General features: G+C 28.6%; 1 protein-coding gene across 2 annotated transcripts in view; it reads left to right on the forward strand.

Annotated features, from left to right (window-relative positions):
* The first annotated feature begins 1,842 nt into the window (after positions 1 to 1,842).
* The window catches only part of LOC107455444 (plexin domain-containing protein 1), a 37,455-nt gene continuing 21,106 nt past the window's right edge, over positions 1,843 to 18,191 (forward strand). The window contains exons 1-7 of one of the 2 annotated variants that reach the window (XM_016073011.4): positions 1,843 to 2,384; positions 6,830 to 6,970; positions 7,058 to 7,127; positions 9,610 to 9,732; positions 9,822 to 9,875; positions 12,006 to 12,070; positions 13,302 to 13,392. In XM_016073011.4, the coding sequence (XP_015928497.2) occupies positions 1,899 to 2,384; positions 6,830 to 6,970; positions 7,058 to 7,127; positions 9,610 to 9,732; positions 9,822 to 9,875; positions 12,006 to 12,070; positions 13,302 to 13,392 (1,030 nt within the window). In that variant the 5' untranslated portion in view covers positions 1,843 to 1,898. The remainder of the gene's footprint in view (positions 2,385 to 6,829; positions 6,971 to 7,057; positions 7,128 to 9,609; positions 9,733 to 9,821; positions 9,876 to 12,005; positions 12,071 to 13,301; positions 13,393 to 18,191) is intronic. The other variant, XM_016073010.5, reaches the window with a different exon arrangement.

Below are 18,191 nucleotides of genomic sequence, written 5' to 3' on the forward strand. Positions count from 1 at the left end.
ACAGTTATCTTTGAATTTTATTTATTATGACTTTATTAACATAAAAATATCAAAATACTTATTTTATTAATGGCATTTAACTGTCATATTAATTTAGTAAAAATACATTCAGCTTTAGATTTTTGAATTTTTCAATCCCGTCTTCTAAGCGGGCACTTCTTTTTTTATCGAACATATTTCTCTGTTCTCCCCTTTACCCAGGATCCGTAGTAGGGATGCAACGAGGCCGAATATTCAGCCAAAAAAAAGTTGACTGAATACTAACAGCTATTAAAGGGGGGGGGAAATATGCTAAAATTGTTTGGTTGAAGAAAAAAAAAAGAAACAGGAAAGAAAAATTATCCTCTTAATTCTTAAAGAAAACTTTTATGCAAAGAAAAAAATCCATAAAGCATTAAAAGAGATAATGTCTACCTGAAACGCTTTTCAAAATGCAGCACTATCATAAAAGCTCCTATAAAAAAAAAAAAAAAAAAAAAAAAAACGCAAAGCAAAACAGAAAAAATAAGAATTTATCATTTAGATTAATAAGACGCATAAGATTTGCAAGAAAATTTTAAAGCTAAACATATCAGCTTTCCAATTATAGTATTTTCAAGAAAAGTGAAGATTAAAGTCTAATAGAAAGCTTCTTAATTACCTCGTCATAATAAAAACGTAGATAAAGATATGTTTTTTGAAAAAGAAAAAGTCAGATAAGGTTGACCTGATTTTTCCTTTAGCACACTAAAAGCCTGACTCTATTAAGTTTTCTCTGAATGGAAATTTTGCACAGTGCCTTAGCAGTTACTTCAATTTCGATTATTAAGAAACTAATGGAACACATGGTTTTCTAATACTATTTAATTAAACTTAAAATAAACATAAAACTATAAAATTAAGCATGAAAAATATGTAATGTTCATAATTTTGATAAAATATACTATTTTGTAACAATAAGGCGAAAACAGAAAAACACAGTCCTTTTATATCAATTTCTAGTCCAAGGGGGGACTGGTGATAAATATTTTATTAATTTTAGTTGAATCTAGCTTATGGGCCACCATTAATTTTAAGCCCTGAATTGTATTAACCACTATTTTGATACATTAAAATTATATTAAAGGTCTTCATCTCTATATGATTCTTAATATTGTGGCGTAACTACCACTAAAAATATAAATTACCAATTCTATCTATATTATGTAAAACGCTAATACGTATGTATCAATAAAACCGATGATATTTCTTTTCTCGCGTTGGCACTTGGCAACAGTTTTCATTGATAGGCTTCGGCGCGCAAGAGCACGTAGTGAGCATCATATGTCTAATCCGGTGAATTCTCACCGTATTATCAAAAAAATTCTCACAAAATTATCTTCATCGAAGCCGATGCTTTGCATCCAGCGTTCAGTACTATTTCATATTGTTTTACAACACATGGTTTTAGCCCTCTGGTGGGAAAGACTTTAAAACAAAACTTACAACAGTTACTTTTCTCAACAACTGAAATTTAGAATAGTGTGATTAAGAAAAATATGCGAACTGTTTTCAATTTTAAATTAATATTGAAATGCACATTTTTAGAATTTTCTACAGTGAAAAGTTTTCGGAACTTCAGTGTTCAAATAAGTATACAAAAGCTAGACGTTAAGAACGTATCCAATGAGCGAGTAAAGCGAGCATCGGATTGCGAAGCAATCCGAAATGAACTGCGAAAGCAGTTTCGGGGTTGACGAGCGCCAGCTAGAAGGGGGCGAAGCCTCCTAGTACTATATAAGACATGTTAACTTGATTCTATCTGGAGGTACCTTTTGATAGATGAAGGTTGACATAATCGTTAATTCCATTATGTCTCCTAGTTATGCTAATTTGTATTGTTTCTCTCAATTTTAGGAGGTTCTAGATTTATTCCATCCATGAATGTTTTAAATTTACAGACTTATGAGGGAAACTTTTTGACTAAAGAAGATATTTCTAGGAACACTTATCATCTAGTAAAAAGATCTATCACACCCATTAAAAAGGCATTTTCCACGCCTGAAAAGAAACTCACCACAAAGTTAGGTGGTGATAATAGTTACATACAGTTAAAAACATTACAATATGACTCAAAAGCTAAAACTGAAAACACTACAGGGTTACCCAATGTTACCCAAACCATTGTTAATACAACAGAAGCACCACATTCTAGTGAGAATATTAGTACTACATCGTCTAGTAAAATTACTGACTCAACTGTGCCTAATACAACAATGTCCATTCTTCCTACAAGTGAAACAACTGCTTCTGCGGTGACAAATGCAACAGAAGCAAACACAACTCTTTCTACAAACAGCAGCAGCAGCACTACAGAAATGCCTGAAATGCCTCCTACTAGACCACCCAGTATTACTAATACTACTGTGAGTATTCAGTACTTTTTGCTTTTTAAAATACTTCTACTGTTATGTATTTTTTTGAAATGACATGGTGCATTGCATTTTTAGCACGTTGAATGTCACACTAATTTTACATGGCTTGCCCGTCTGACCAAAATGATTTTCTCAGTATACCTTGCATATTTTGATGAAATATTATTTACAACAAAACAGTTAATTTTTGTAATCATTCGTGACGGAGCCGCGATGGCTCAGGGGGCCGAGCATTCGTCTTCCACTGAGGCGAACCGGGTTCAAATCCCCCAGTCCATACGAATTCCACATCAGGCTTGCACCGACCATAGTGCTGACGTGAAATATCCTCCAGTGGTAGACGGATCCTGGATTAGAGTCCCCTTGCCGTCAGGCTAACCGTGAGAGGTTCTTGTGCTTCCTCTTCATGTAACGCAGATGAGGGTTAGCTGCATTAAAAAGCCCTCCACGAAGGCAGATTTCTCCCAATACTCGATCCAGGAGTTCCCTTGTCTTCTGGATTGGGTTCAAAATTACTAGGCTATTGTGTTGAACATTAGAAGTCGTAAACCTATAAAATTGGGTCGGCTGTTCAACGACGGTTATAAAATAAAATAAAATCATTCGTGACGCATTTAATTCACTGAGGTCACCGGTGACCCCATGGTATTCAGCGTGTTATGGTTACATGTTATATATGTATATAAATAAAACTATTTTTGTGTGTTCTATATTGCATTAATTTCTTCAAACCATTTTAGTAACGGTAAAAAAAAAATATTGAAAGCATTAAAAATTTACTCGAATTATGTGTTTCTAATAATCTTGGCTTTGCCGGTCACCCGACCCCCGTGGCACTACCAACAAACTCAGTGCTGGTCACCGGTGACCCCCAAGGCATTCAACGTGTTAAGGAGTGCTTAACAGTACTTGTTTTCGAATTTTAGAAGCCCCCTTCGATTTTTAAAAGGTGCTTTTTTTCATTAGGTGTTTCTAAAAAGTGCTTAATTTTCCATTTTCAAAAATTATATTTTATTGATTTTCGTCATGTATTATGCAAAGGCGTCCTTTTCACATTGATCTATTAAATTTTTTCACAATTCATTCACCCACAATCCATTTAGGCGTACTGTTGGTCCATAGCATATGAAAGCGTCAATCAATTTACATGATTGATGAAATACTTCCGAGTCCGTTTGTGCGTCTACCGAGATGATTTTGGTGAGATTTTAGCACTCCCATGTGCAACTCTGCTGCATTTTGCAAGATATTCTCCATTTCAGGCTTCATTTTCCACCCTCTGAAATCGAACTGAAAAATCTTGATCTTATGGTGGCTAATATAATCAAGAAAAGAGTTCTTTGTCTGAAACTTGTTATTTTATCGTGATCGTGTAAAGTCTTTGAAATTTATTTTGCATTTTGTTAATGTTTATAGTGCTTAAAAATATTTTTTTGAGTGCTTAAAGAGTACTTAAAAGGTGCTTATGTTTTGTTGAAAGATTTGGCTATGCACCTTGAAAGAAATTTGTTCCAGATTATATTTCGGTTTAATAAAAATATTGTTGCTGTAAATTAAGGAGGTCTTAATTAAATCAGGATAAGTAGTGCATAACCAGCCAATGCAGTGGGATATTTTTTATACTATTATAAGGGGCTTGGTAGTATAGTATGGTGCCTAATTAAATGATGTGCCATTTTCATGTTCTGTTTATGAATTTTGTGTTTTTTAATTAAATTTTACTACTTTACTAATTTTATTTATTTTTTTAAAAAAATTTCATGTTTTTTTATTGACTTAATAAGTTAAAGCCATATTTTAAGATACTCCTTTCAGTAATATATGTGTTGGTATTTTTTGATCTAGTTACAATTGTCTTATTTCAATCAAAAATCAAATTTTTTTTCTTCATATTGTAGAAATGTAAATTTTTGTCACTAGCTTTATGATAAAGTTATGTAAATTCTAAACTAATTATTGCTTTATTAATTATACCATAATATACTGCTCATAATTAAATTTGTTATTACATATTACAAATTCAGTTTAAAGAATTTAGTTAACCTAAAACAAAATTTCCTACACTGTTACAATAGGCTAGCTAGAGTTTGATAACAAAGTTATGTTTGAAAATATGCAATATAATGAAAGTCATTGTAAAAAAAGCATTAAATTACATTGTCATTATTGTATTCCTCTTTTATCTGAAAAATTAATCTTTCAGATAAAAGAGGAATAGTTTATATATTTGTTTTTATGAAATTAGGGATTATTGCTTGGATGTTAATGTAAGAAAGGAGCTTTTGCACCTTAAATTGAATTGAATTTAATAGAAATTTTTTTTTGCCCTCTTTGGTAATTTTTTTTTTTAATACTTAAAACAGGTGGGCCAGATCTGTCTGCTTTTCTTGGTTTTTAGTTTTTCCTGAGAGTTAAATAAACATGCACTACCATGCATGGTCTTAAAGCTTTGTAGCCTTATTAAATCAACATTATTTCTTAAAATTTGCAAAGTTATTTTGTAATTGTTTGGTAAAACATTCATCTTTGAGAAGTATTACGTGACAAAAGTGGTATTTTCAAATCTTGTTTTGCTTTATTTATTTTTTTATTTCTAGCTGCAGACTATGCATATTTTTAATCACCACTTTCTACATTTGATAAATTATCCACATAGATTTCCTTACCTTCATCAAAAAATCTATTTAATGTTGTCATTTTTTACAGTTGCAAAATTGCTTAAAGAAACTGATTAATTAGCAGTACTGCACAAAAGTATCAATAAACAGATAGTACTCTAACTTATAATACCGAAGTAAAATATCATTCAAATGAAAAAATAATGCATCATAAAAATGTAATTCCACGTAGCTGGTCAAACAAATCTGCGTAATCTGTCGGTTAAGTATGAACTTTTTTTATTATTTTTCCCTGCTTACAATCTATTATTAATTCCTACTATTAGTTCGCACTCACCCAATATCTAGTTCAAATTTTCAATTGTTAATAAAATACTTTTTATTCATCAACACTAGTTCCAATACATTTTTTAAAACTCGTAGTGGGCAGGGTTAGAGTTTTTGCCGGCAAAAAGGGTTTTTTGCCAGGACAGTGGCAAAAACCGGCAAAAACTGGTAAAAACCGGCAAAAACCAAATTATCTAAATTGCTGATTAAATATTATTACAAAATACTTGAAACAAATTTAAATCAATCATAAGGAATAATAATTTTGATACATTACATGAAAAAATTATTTTTAACATATTAATTAATATAATGGTAATAATTTTTAAAAGATTGAAAGTTTGTGATCTTTTCATTTTAGAATCCTAAAATAAATGTTTTTTTACAAATAAATAAATATTATTATTTGTATAATATTATTATTTATTATAAAAAATTATTATTTGTACAATAATTAACTACATATATTGATAGATATTTTATGCTTTAAATTATAGTTATATTAATTTAAAATAAGCTCATTTCACTGGACAAAAAAGAATAATCACAAATTTTCCAATCAATAATGTTTTAAACTACTAAAATGATATATTATTACATTATCATTTAATTATGGAATAATAATTTTGTTAATTTTTTTGTAATTATTTATATTTATAGTATATATTTCAATTTTAGGAATAATGTTGTATCAAAAATGTGTTTTTGTCCTCTCATCTTGGAAAATATAGGTTTTTGCCACTTTTTGCCAATTTACTTGACAAAAACCTGTTTTTGCCAGGACGGTTTTTACCGGTATTTACCATGGTTTTTTCCACCTGCGGCAAAATCTTGCCAACCCTGGTAGTGGGTGATACTTGATGTTAATACAGTTTTTTCCAACTATTAATTCATTAATTAAATAGGGATGAGTGAAAAACAAAATGGAATTTTCTGATTGGTTAAGTATTAGTTATTGTTTTAAATTTTACTATAAGCCATTCAGTTTGTCACATATTTTAAAAATAACATTGGTGATAATTCCTATCTTATAGCTCTATTTGAACCAAAAAAAATGGCTTATTGCGCACATTTAAATATTTAATTATTTTATATTCGCTGTATCACTGAAATTCAATTAAAGGACTAGACACGGTGGTCCACATCACTAAATTTATACTTTTACAGTTGTCTGATACCACACGCCTTTTTACCCCTTCCAATTCCTACTATTAGTTCACACTCTCTCTTTGTATATTTATATATCTTGTTCCAATTTTCAATCGTTAATAAAATGCTTTTTATTCATCTATTGAATTTCAAATACATTTTTTTCATGCTTTTACTGGATGATATTTGATGTTAATGCAGTTTTTTTCAAATATTAAAATTAATGAATTAATTTTTGTTTTATATAAGAGAAAAAATGTGAATTATTTAACAAAAAGTAACTAAAATAAATTTTTTTTAATATTACTTGTTAATAATGAACTTAATTGAATTTCTTATTAGGAAGATCATCATGTGTATTACAATTCTACATTATTTTTGCACGGTGCTCAAGCAATGGCATACTGGGTGGATTTGGATTCTCTACCTCAATCAGAAGTTGTTGTCCATCGAATGCTCTCAGATTCCCATCGAAAAGCAGCAGTGAGTCTAGATTGAATATTTTCACTCTTGTACATTATTTTTTTTTTTTTATTGCTCTTTTCAAACTTTTCTTTTGTCTTCTAACAGACTGTGGTGTTAACATTTGATTTTCCCTTTTATGGCCATCCTTTAAGAAACATCACCATTGCAACTGGAGGTAAATAAATTGTTCAGTTAATTATTATTTCTTTAAACCTCTTAAATAGCATTTTGCATTTTATGTATTACTCATATTTTTAAATTTATTTTATATTCTGAAAGTAAGCATAGTTGCCAGCTTATTTTCTATATGAGAAGCTCCAATTATTTTTTACCTAGATGGTTCTTATTGAGTAGTGTAAAAACTTAGTCATCTTTTTTTACTTTGATTTACTCTTAAACAGATCTCACAGGAAGGGTATTCTTTTGTTTTAAGGTTTTTAAGGAAATTTGGTGTAACTGGGAAAAGTTGCTGCTATATTTTTAAATAAATTATTTTCATGAAATTTTACTGTTTTTTTTTATTTTTTTAATAGCACTATTTTTAGGAGTGTAACATATATTTGGGCACAATTTGATATTCGGCTCTTTGGCTGAATATTTAACCAAATATTCAGCAAAGTATTTGAAAAAATTTATTTTTTTTGGGGGGGGGGGATTTTAAAAGGTTCAATAAGAGCCACGATGGCTATGGGGATAGAGCGTTCGCCTTCCAATGAGGCGAACTGGCATCTGGCTTGCACCGACCACAGTGCTGATCTGAAATATCCTCAGTGGTAGACTGATCATGGGTTAGTCGTCAGGCTAACTGTGGGAGGCTCTCGTGATCTTCCTCTTCATGTAACGCAAATGCGGGTTAGCTCAATCAACAAGTTCTCCACAAATACAAAATTTCTCCCAATACTCGATCCAGGAGTTCGCTTGTCTTCTCGATTGGGTTCGAAATTACAAGGGTACGGAGTTGAACATTAGTAGCCGTAAACCCATAAAATTGGGTCTACTGTTCAACGGCGGTTATGAAATAAAAATAAAATAGGTTCAGTAAAGAATAATCTGAAATCGTATTTTTTACTATACGTTATTAGAAATAGTTTTTACACATATTTGTTAAGTTTTAAAGTTTGGTAATGTATGTGCTGAAAAACACATGAAAAACTGAAACTTGAAGAATTGAAACAAAATTACTTTTTACTGAATCATAAGTTTTTTACTGCTGATTTTTTCTCTTTGTTTAATATTCAGGTAAGTCAATTTAATCATTTTTTTTCCCAACACTTTTATGTTTTAAAAATTGAGAACCTGTTTTCTGTTTTAACTAAAGCGAAACATGTTAATTAACAATATTTCACCTAACTTTTAAACCACACCCTTCTCAACTATGTTGAAATTTTTAGGAGTCTTTCTTATTTTAAAAGAATTCCAAGACATACTATGTGGTAACGAAAAAGGAAGTAGTGATTTCAATAATTCCTTATAAACCATTATTATCAATAGACCGATACTCAATCCAAGCATCTTTCTTTGATAGCACAAGAATATCAAACACTAATTTCCAAAGTAGTTTTAGTAGGAATGAAAAAAATATTCAAACCAAATTTCAGTTATTATATTTGAATGAATGCTTCAGTGGGGACCTTCTATTTGACTTTAAAATAGAGTCAGCAAATGAATTTTATTTGTCAGTCATCACAATTTGAGGGTTATTGTAATGTGGGGTTGTAATAAAGTGTTCGCTTTTGCCAACGTTTTTCTTATTTGTCGAAAAAGTTATTCATGGTTCTAATAGTATAATCATGGTACTGTCAAGGCCGGATTTACTAACGTTTAGGGGTACCTTCACAAATTCAACTTAAAGAAAAACTGTAGTTTCACAAAATATTTTTTTTTTATTTTATTTTTGTATCCCGTAAGAAACAGTAAATCCATATTTTCGCTATATTTTGTGTTGATTTTTTATTATAATTTTTATAATAATTTTTTATTATAATTTTAAAAATTAATTAGACATAATTTTCACAAATTATGTCTAAATTTTCACAAAATAGGTACCTCTCAGAAAAACCTAGACAGACCCCTGATAATTTAAAATTGCATTCCATAGGAATTTAATTTGACAGTTTTCTTTCAATTTTTATTGTGATTCAGGGGTGATTGTACTCCGGAAAAAATCTGAATTTCCGGATTTTTCGCTAATTGCAATCCGAAAGTTTCCGGAAATCCAAAGTCCAGAAGTTTTAAGAAATCATCGATCACATTTATATATAAAATTTTTTGTATATTTTATTTAAAGATATTAGAACTAGAATTTATACTTGGCATCTCTTTCAATTGTAAATATTTTTTGTGGTAGAATAATAAATGTGATTAGAGATAAAAGTAAACTTACACATAATTATTCATTTAAATTATGCTGTATATAATTTATTTAGAATATCATGTTTTGAAAATTTCAATGATTTAAATTTATAAAAATATTAATTTTTTGAATTTTACTCAATAAATTTTCAGGATATTTGAGTTGGGCCCACAATCACCCCTGTTGATTAACAGCTTTATTTTCTTTTGTAATTTTTTTTAAAAACTGTTTCGATGCAAACTTGACAGTTTGTGGCTTTTAATTGAATACTATTCTTAAATTTGTAATTTAACTTTTGTCCTAGGATTTATATACATGGGAGATTATATGCATAGTTGGTTAGCTGCTACCCAATACATTGCACCACTCATGGCAAATTTTGATACTAGTCTAAGTAACGAGTCAACAGTGAGATACTGTGATAATGGTAGGTTGCATTAAAGAGTGTGTAATATTCTTTATTTGTTGACATATGCCATTCCATTATGTTATTGACATGTATCCTTGTTTTTCCAGGTACTGCTTTTATTATTGAATGGCACGAAGTTACTTTACAAGATGAAAAGAAAGGTGCAGTATTTTTTTTATTTTTAACTGCAGTACGAAGTTCTAAATTCAGACTTCAGATTATAAGAAGGGTCTCTTCAACAATCAAAATGAACAAAACTCATTCCCCTTTTTAAAAGCAAAATATGTAGGGTTGAGAATTTTCTGCTTCTTTATGATATTAACCTGACTTCAGATTTTCGTTCGATTCTTAATCCGATTTCCGCTATATGAAAAAAATTTTTGGATATTACTGAAACGCAATTGAAAATTTTACTACTGTGTGGAAAAACTCTCTTATTTTTGTTCTCCCGTCTCACATAAAAGTATCATTACCGCCAAGAATCACGCATTTAACGTCAAACTGGGCAAAAATTTAAACTCTTCTCTTCTCTGTCAGCCTAACAGCCCCTTCCTCAACAGCTGACAAATGCCAGCGTCTCCTGTCCAAGGCAAATCCCTTCCAATTCATAATCTTTAGGGTTTTCAGATCATTATCGATGTTGCTGAGCCATCTAGTAGGTGGTCTGCCTTTGGGACGTGACTCCTCGAGGGTTCTTAAAGGTGGCGATTCTCAATGCGCTATTCTCTCAAAAGTTTAACATGTTGGAAAAATAACAGATTTGAGATGAAATTATCATGACTTAAGCAAATCATTAAGTGATTATTCAAAATCATTTTGTGGATCTACTAATATTATTTTAAAAATGAAATTGAATTTTTAAAAACTAATGTGGAAATCGCAAACTGGAAAATGCGATTGACAAAACGACAGGGACAATAATATCACAAATTGAGTGTCTCAAAAATTAATTCCACAAATGCATGATTCTAAATTCCCCATGTGTGATAATATAGCATTAAAAAACTATGAAAATCCATAGCAATAGCAGGCATAAAGGCGATCGTAAATCCACTCAGATTGTTGGTGAATCATTAATGAGTCTTGTGAAGTCTTTTTAATTACTAATCGATAAATGATTGTAAAAGCCAGGCAGTTTAGCTGTTGAATCTAATCAAGTGATTTTAAAATCCATGTGGAAGTCAGTCAAATTATGAGGGTTTATTCGTTGATTGAAATTAGTGTTCATATCGTCTACTTGTTATTTTGTATTTAATAAGGATGTTTTGATGTTAACCTTAAAGATCTATTATCTGGAAAAATCTGTTTTCTGGACTTTCCGAAGTCCTGACAATTCCAGATGTGGGAATTTCCACTGTATTTTGTGTATTATTTTTTAGTTTGTTTACCATAATCTGTCTTGGCTTCTCTAAACTATTCTACTATATTGCCTTAAACCTTAAAAGAATACAAATAAGCTAATGCTTCATGATGACCTTTAATAACTTATTGAAAGCATTTTAATTTATAACTGGCTTTGATGTGTTACTGCTTTCTGTTGATGTTCATTTCTATAATCTTGAATTGGGTGCCTGATTCGGAAGTCAAGTGAGCTATTTAGTCATGTATCAGTAAATTTGAAGATTTTATTGTAATGAAGCTAATCGACATTTGCTTTACTGGGAGAAAAAACCATTGAAATTTTCTTATCTAATTTAATGTCAATGAAACTCTATTATATTTGTTGGCTTTAAAAGCATCAATAAGCTTGAAATGTATTTAAAAAAATTAAAAATAAATTAAAAATAGTTAAAAAAAATTATTAATAAAAAAATGTTTTGTACGAACACAAAAAGTTGGTTTACACTAATTTTTTTATGAGTGGAGTTAGACTACTATTCAAACAAGGCCTATATTTGATCTCTGTGCTATGGTTATCGCAGGTCAGGAATGACATTTGAATTGCAAAGATTGGTCTAAGTAAGCACCTGTCATCCTGTTTCTAACATTATTAAGAAATAATGTTATTAAAATTTAAAGAAAATTGCATCGTAAAAAAATGCTATCATATTTTCTAAAAAAATTTATTTTACTTATATTTCTGTCATTGATTTAGTCTGCCATGTTGAAAATAAGTTAATAATAAGTTAATCACTCCTAATTTCATTTTACATAACATAGATATAAATATTCTTTTTGATTTGCTATTTTCTTAGTTTCAGCTGTTTTCTTCTAGTTTTTATGAATATTTGAGTTACTGCTTTAAAGTTTTATCAATATTAGTTTAATCAGTTTTCCCCCCTTTCTTTTAGGAGGAAATTTCACATTTCAATGTATTTTAAAGAATAATGGAGACATCATATTTGTCTACAAGGATGTAAGTTCTTTTTTAGTAAAAGATTTAATCTATTTGATAATTATTTCCTTATATTAATTGTTGTGTTTAAATAATTTCTAGTTTCGAAAATGATTATTTAAATTATAAAATTTTTGTGACTTGAAAGTCTTTTTACATGGGCTTTGTAGCATCTGCAGGGATGAGATTTTTCCGCTTTTTAGCTGATTTCCGCTTTTATCTCTCAAATTTCTGCCTTTTTATCAAAAACTCTGATTCTCTAAAAGTTAAGTTTTTTTAAAAATAAATATTCTGCTTTTTTTTAAAATTCTGTCGTTGAAATAAAATTATTATATTTATTTTCGATTTTCAAAGATAAACAGAAAACTCAAACTATGTAGCTGCCAACCCTTCTGCATTTGTACTTCTTTTAGCTATTTTTTCCGCTTTAACTCGCAAAAAATAAGATTTTCCGCATTTTTATCATTCTCGCTAGATAGCTCATATTTTCGTAATTCAGGTGTTAGTTCCCGTTTGCTGGTGCAAAAGCAAACGAAATAATAATTTTTAAAACAAAAACGGTGAATTTACGGTGAAAATATTTATTCCCTTATTCAATTCATCTTGTAAATTTTATTTATTATGGCTAAACAAAACCAATACAAACAACCCTTTTAGAAAACCCAAGCCCAGAATCTGCTAATATCTCTATTCTTATTCACACAATTTAAATATCGTACATTGCAACTCTTATTTACAATGTTTAAAAATCCAATAACGTAATTTGTATTTACGTGTTTGTAAAACCCTATGTGGTGATTCGTATTCACAAGAGTTTAAAATCCAATGTCGATTCGTTTATGCAGTTGTAATATCAAACATCGATTTTCGTATTTATATGTAATTTAAAAATTAGACATTCGAATTCACGCGATTTAAAAATTATGCATCGCGATTCGTATTTACCCGAAATCCAATATTGAGTTTCATATTCACATGATTTAAAAGCCACATATCGGTATTCATATTCTCCCATTTTAAAATCAAATATTGCAATACTTATTCACACGATTTTAAAATCCGGCATGTGATTCATATTCATCCAATTTTGAATTTATATTCGGGATTTATAATATGTATGTATATATATTTATTCTTGAATTTCCTCTGTCTTACTTTCCGACTACTCTCATCCGTGCATCTGATAAATGAATTTTCTGCTGATTAATGCATTATATATTTTCTTTTTTTTTTCCTTTTATCTTTTCCTTAGCTCCCCTTGGGAGTCACAGAAATCGGTGATGATGCCCATCCAGTTAAAGTTGGATTGTCAGATGCATATGTCATCGATAGAGTCATTTATTGTAAGCCGTATTTTTATCACTAACATTTATTACTACAATATATTTGTTATATGTTGCTTTTTCATTTTGAAAAATGAATTTATTCTGTTAGGTAAAAAACATTTCGTAATTTCTTATTTACAGGGTATCTGCGCACCTGGAAAGTCAGGAAAAATCATGGAAAGTCATGAATTTTGTCATTGAACAAAATTTGTCATAAAAAAGTCATGATTTTAACTATTTTTAAAAAAAAAACATGAAAAGTCATGGAGTTAGGTCGCCGAAAAATTTTATTTTTAGAATGGGATTCCTCTGCTCCCCCCCCCCATATCATGGTGTTCCAAATATCTGAATTTGTAACAAAATCCCTACTCAGATTCATATTTTATTAAAGTATAAAATGTTTTTATCATGTTCTTTAAAAATTATGGTGTTCTTTCAAAAAATTAAAGAAAAAATATCATTTCTAGAGTGGAGTATGTTTTAAACTTCTGTGATTTCATCATTATTATTATTATTTTTTATTTATTATTTTTATTTTATCAATTTAAAATTCTAGCTTAAGCAAGCTAGTCATTGGCAAATTTTTTTAACTCTGAAATGAGAATATAAAAAGCAAGAGTATTTCTTTCCTTTCTGATGAACAAGAAAATTACCTTTAGAATATAATTCTGCAGAAAAAAAAAAAAAATTATTTGCTCAGCTATTATTTTTTCAGCTATTTTATTGCTTCAACTCTTTCTCTACTCTGTTTTTTGAATTTAAAATCAATAAATATGAAGATGCAGAGTAAAACAGTTTTGGTTATACTTATCATTTCAATGAATGTTATTAGAACATTTTTTAAATTTATTATTCTGTTTTTGTCGGAGAAAATAGTAACCTCAATAAGTCATGGAAAGTCATGAATTTGAAAATCTAAAATGTAGCAGATACTCTGTATTTAGCTAAGAAGAAAGAAAAATTAGTAGAAAAATTTATTAAGCAGATTTTTCTGACATGTTTTTCTATTTTAAATATTGATTGGGATTTAGTAACAGCCTTTTTCTGAATAATTATTTTAAATCCCTGAAGCAGTGGTCTCAGACTATTTTTTCGGGGTTTATATCTGCTGCAGTGGGAACGATAGTAAAAATTTTTCATTTTTAATAAATGTTATATAGCTGCCAGCTGTTCAGAATTTTTCGAATTGGTTCCGTTCCTAATTTTTAAATCAAATCCGAAAATCTGATATATTTTTATTAAAATCCAAATTTTCGTGAAATTGCTGTAAGATTGTAGCAAGTGCGCTTCTGTGATTATTGTGCCAAAGTAATTTTTAGTAGCTTTTTATTGGAAAATACTATTCCAATAGCTATTGCTGATCATTTCACTAAATTGAATCTTTAAGAACTATTATTATTTTTAAAAAAAATGTCTTGTAGTATTTAAACACTTGCATCAAAAATATTTGCTTATGATGCAGATTATAATTTGGAGAAGAATAATTATATATTAATAGGTAATGGTTGTTTTTAAACTATTATACTGGTATTCCTACTTATAAAATACAGTGGAGCATCGTTTATACGACGCCGAAGGGACCACCGAAAAACGTCGTATAAACGATAACGTCGTATAATCGATTTTTACTTCTAAAACTGAAACTAACTCTGTTTTCAGTTAATTTTAATGTTTAACGTGTTGATTTACATACATTTCTAAATTAGACAAAGCAAAACAAACAAATAACCAAGGAAGAAAAATTGCAGTGAGCAATTTGAATGCATGTTACCTTTAATTATATTTTCTTGCTATTGGTCTCTACAATGCTTTGAATAGTGAGTTGAACTTACTGCTTTCTATGACGCAATTTAAATTTCTAATCACGGCCAAATCTAATGGCTGAAGCGCACTTGTGCAATTTGCAGGAAAAAAGAGAGCTTTTACATTTTCCAAAATAATTAGTACAGATCACATAGGTCGATAAATAGCAAAATTTTACGCTTTTGCCTCTTCATAATATTGTCTAGTTTTTTTTCCAGTCATCTAGTAAAAATTACAGTCGTCATCCAAGAATTCTTGTTGTCACCCTTTTCTGTATCATTCATGTTGGCAAATTCCACCCTTTTTTAAAATACACAAGAAAAAATAAAAAATTAAATAAACGAGAACAAAATCTAAAAACCGACGTATAACCGATTCTGTGCGTCGTATAAACGATATATTTTTACATTAAAATGAATAGGAATGATTTGGGACCACACTAAAACGTCGTATAAATGTAAACGTCGTATAAGTGATCGTCGTATAAACGATGCTCCACTGTATTAATATTATAAATTTCGCACGGAAGATAGTGTTTATAGTTTTATCTTACTAATTTACATGAGGTATTTAAATATATGTCTATTAATGTTATTATTTAATAGTTAAATTTTTGTCTTACTCTTGTAATTGATGCATATAATTTTGTCGCATATAGTGTTCCTAATTTTGGCAGCTATAAAATATTGATTGAGTTTTGGTAACAGCCTTTTTCTAAATAAGTATTTTAAATCCCAGAAGCAGTGGTCTCAGGCTATTGTTTCGGGGTGTATGTCTGCTGCAGTGAAAAGATAGTAAAAAATTTTCTTTTTTCAGTAAATGTTATAAAAAAGCACAATTTCCTGTTACATATTCTATATTCATCTGATAAAATTTAATGTGATTTTTCTCCAAATATTAACTTTTGACTAATATAGATATATGACTAATTAATATTTGACAAATATTTTATTTTATAATAAATTTGACAATAAAGTAATATTGACAATTTTATAATAAATTTAATATTTTTGCATAATAAATTTGACTAATATAGATTATATGAGATAACTAATTATTCTAATATATAAATATTAATATAATTAGTCCCCTCATAATGAACTTAATATTGATAATTTTTTCTTAAGACCATATATTTAAGTATAGATATTAACAACCAGCAATGAAAAAACTTCAAAAAGGAAAATTTAGTGACAGTTTTAAATTGTTATTGGATAGAAAAATTTAATTATTGTCCCCTCAGTTACACGCTTTAAAAGCCCATGAAGAAAATACTTATTTTTAATGAATTAATTATTTAGTAACCATAAGAAAACATTTTAAATAATATTTAATTTAAAATTTAATTTTTTTACAAAATTAAATTATATCTAGAATTTTAAAGAAATATGCAGAATTTGTATGAAAATTTTTACTTTTTTTTTGTTGCAAAAACCATCTTTATACTACTTTAAGTAAGACGACATTTTGTAAACAAACACATAATTTAAAGCTAAAACTCTCTTTAGTATTTTTAAAATGTGTTTTTTTTTAATGAAAAAAAAATGCTAGTATTTGTTTTATGTTTCCAAATGTAATTATTTCATATAAATGTGCAGAAATCAGGCTTGGGGTGATTATTTAAATTAAACCTTATTTCCCTTTTTTTGTATGTCTTGTGCATGCGATTACATTTCATCTAAACAGAGCTGTAAAATTTCAGTTAATGTTTACTCGGGAAGAAGTTTAATTCATGATCTTCTGTTAATCACCTATATTTTTACAATTTATCTAATATTAAGAAATATCCATGAGCAATTAAAGCAGAAATGGCAAATTTTTATAACATTTAATTTTTTGAAAGTAATTTTTAGTTCTACTCACATTTAAAAAAAAAAACTGACAAAATTTAAATTACAAAATTGAGATGTTAACGTTGCAAAAATTTTAACAAGCAATTGTGCAGATATTCTAAATTATTTGATTCGTAATAAGAATAAAAAGTGAATACAAAAATGCCAAATAAGTTTCCAATTAAGAATTTTATAAAATAAATAGTTAAAAATTAATACATTTAAAATTAAAAAATAATACATTTGTTTCGTTATTCAGTTTTATTTTACAAAGTTAATATTTTGATATTCTAAATCAAACCACAGTTAAACACAAAATATATTTATAATTATCTAAACACTTATAAGTAGATTAATTTATATTAATATTAATAGCTGTCATAAATTTACTCTCAAGTTTTAAAATATTTCAATATGTTTACTAACAATGTTCCTATTGTCAAATATTCTATTATTGCTTGAAATCTGACAAAAAAGAAACTAAATATGTGATAACATTACCAAATTAATCAAACACATTAAAAGTTTTCCAAGTAAAGTAATTATAGACCCTGAGGTAATTACTGTCCCCTTTAAATGTGTTTCAAGTAGGGACAGTAATTACAAAGTTTACAATTAATTGCAGAACTACAGTATTTCCTAAACAGATAAAAAAATCTTATTTCTTCAATTAAACTATTAATATTTTATAGAAGTTGTTATATTTTATACAAATCAGAAATATTTACTTGCTTGTTATATCTTAGAAAAAAATCAGAGGACAGTAATTACATTCCGTAAATTTTTTCTTTGCCATATATTCCACCCATATATATTCTTTGAGGTGTGATTACGCTTATTGACCCTAAAAAATATGGTTCTGCAATTTAACTTAATTGTTCTGTTGAGAGGAGTTATATAATCTGGAAGTTATATTTTATTCAACTAGAGCCATCTGTAGTGTTTTATTGGCACTTATTATTCAGGCACTTATTATTCACAATTATTATTCAGGATAATAATTGCACAAAAGTTGGAGACCTACAAAATGATGTGTGGAACAAAATATACACGTTATTCGAGGAATATATGGATTGTACAAATATGTTAAGCACAAAATGTGTTTGATACCTATATATATTTTTTTATTCCTAGTGAGTATTTTAATCCAAATATACCAATAAATAATGAAAATAAATATTT

This window comes from Parasteatoda tepidariorum, chromosome 2 (genome assembly GCF_982258835.1).
Source record: "Parasteatoda tepidariorum strain Cologne lab strain chromosome 2, Ptep-v5.0, whole genome shotgun sequence".
Lineage (NCBI taxonomy): Eukaryota > Metazoa > Arthropoda > Arachnida > Araneae > Theridiidae > Parasteatoda > Parasteatoda tepidariorum.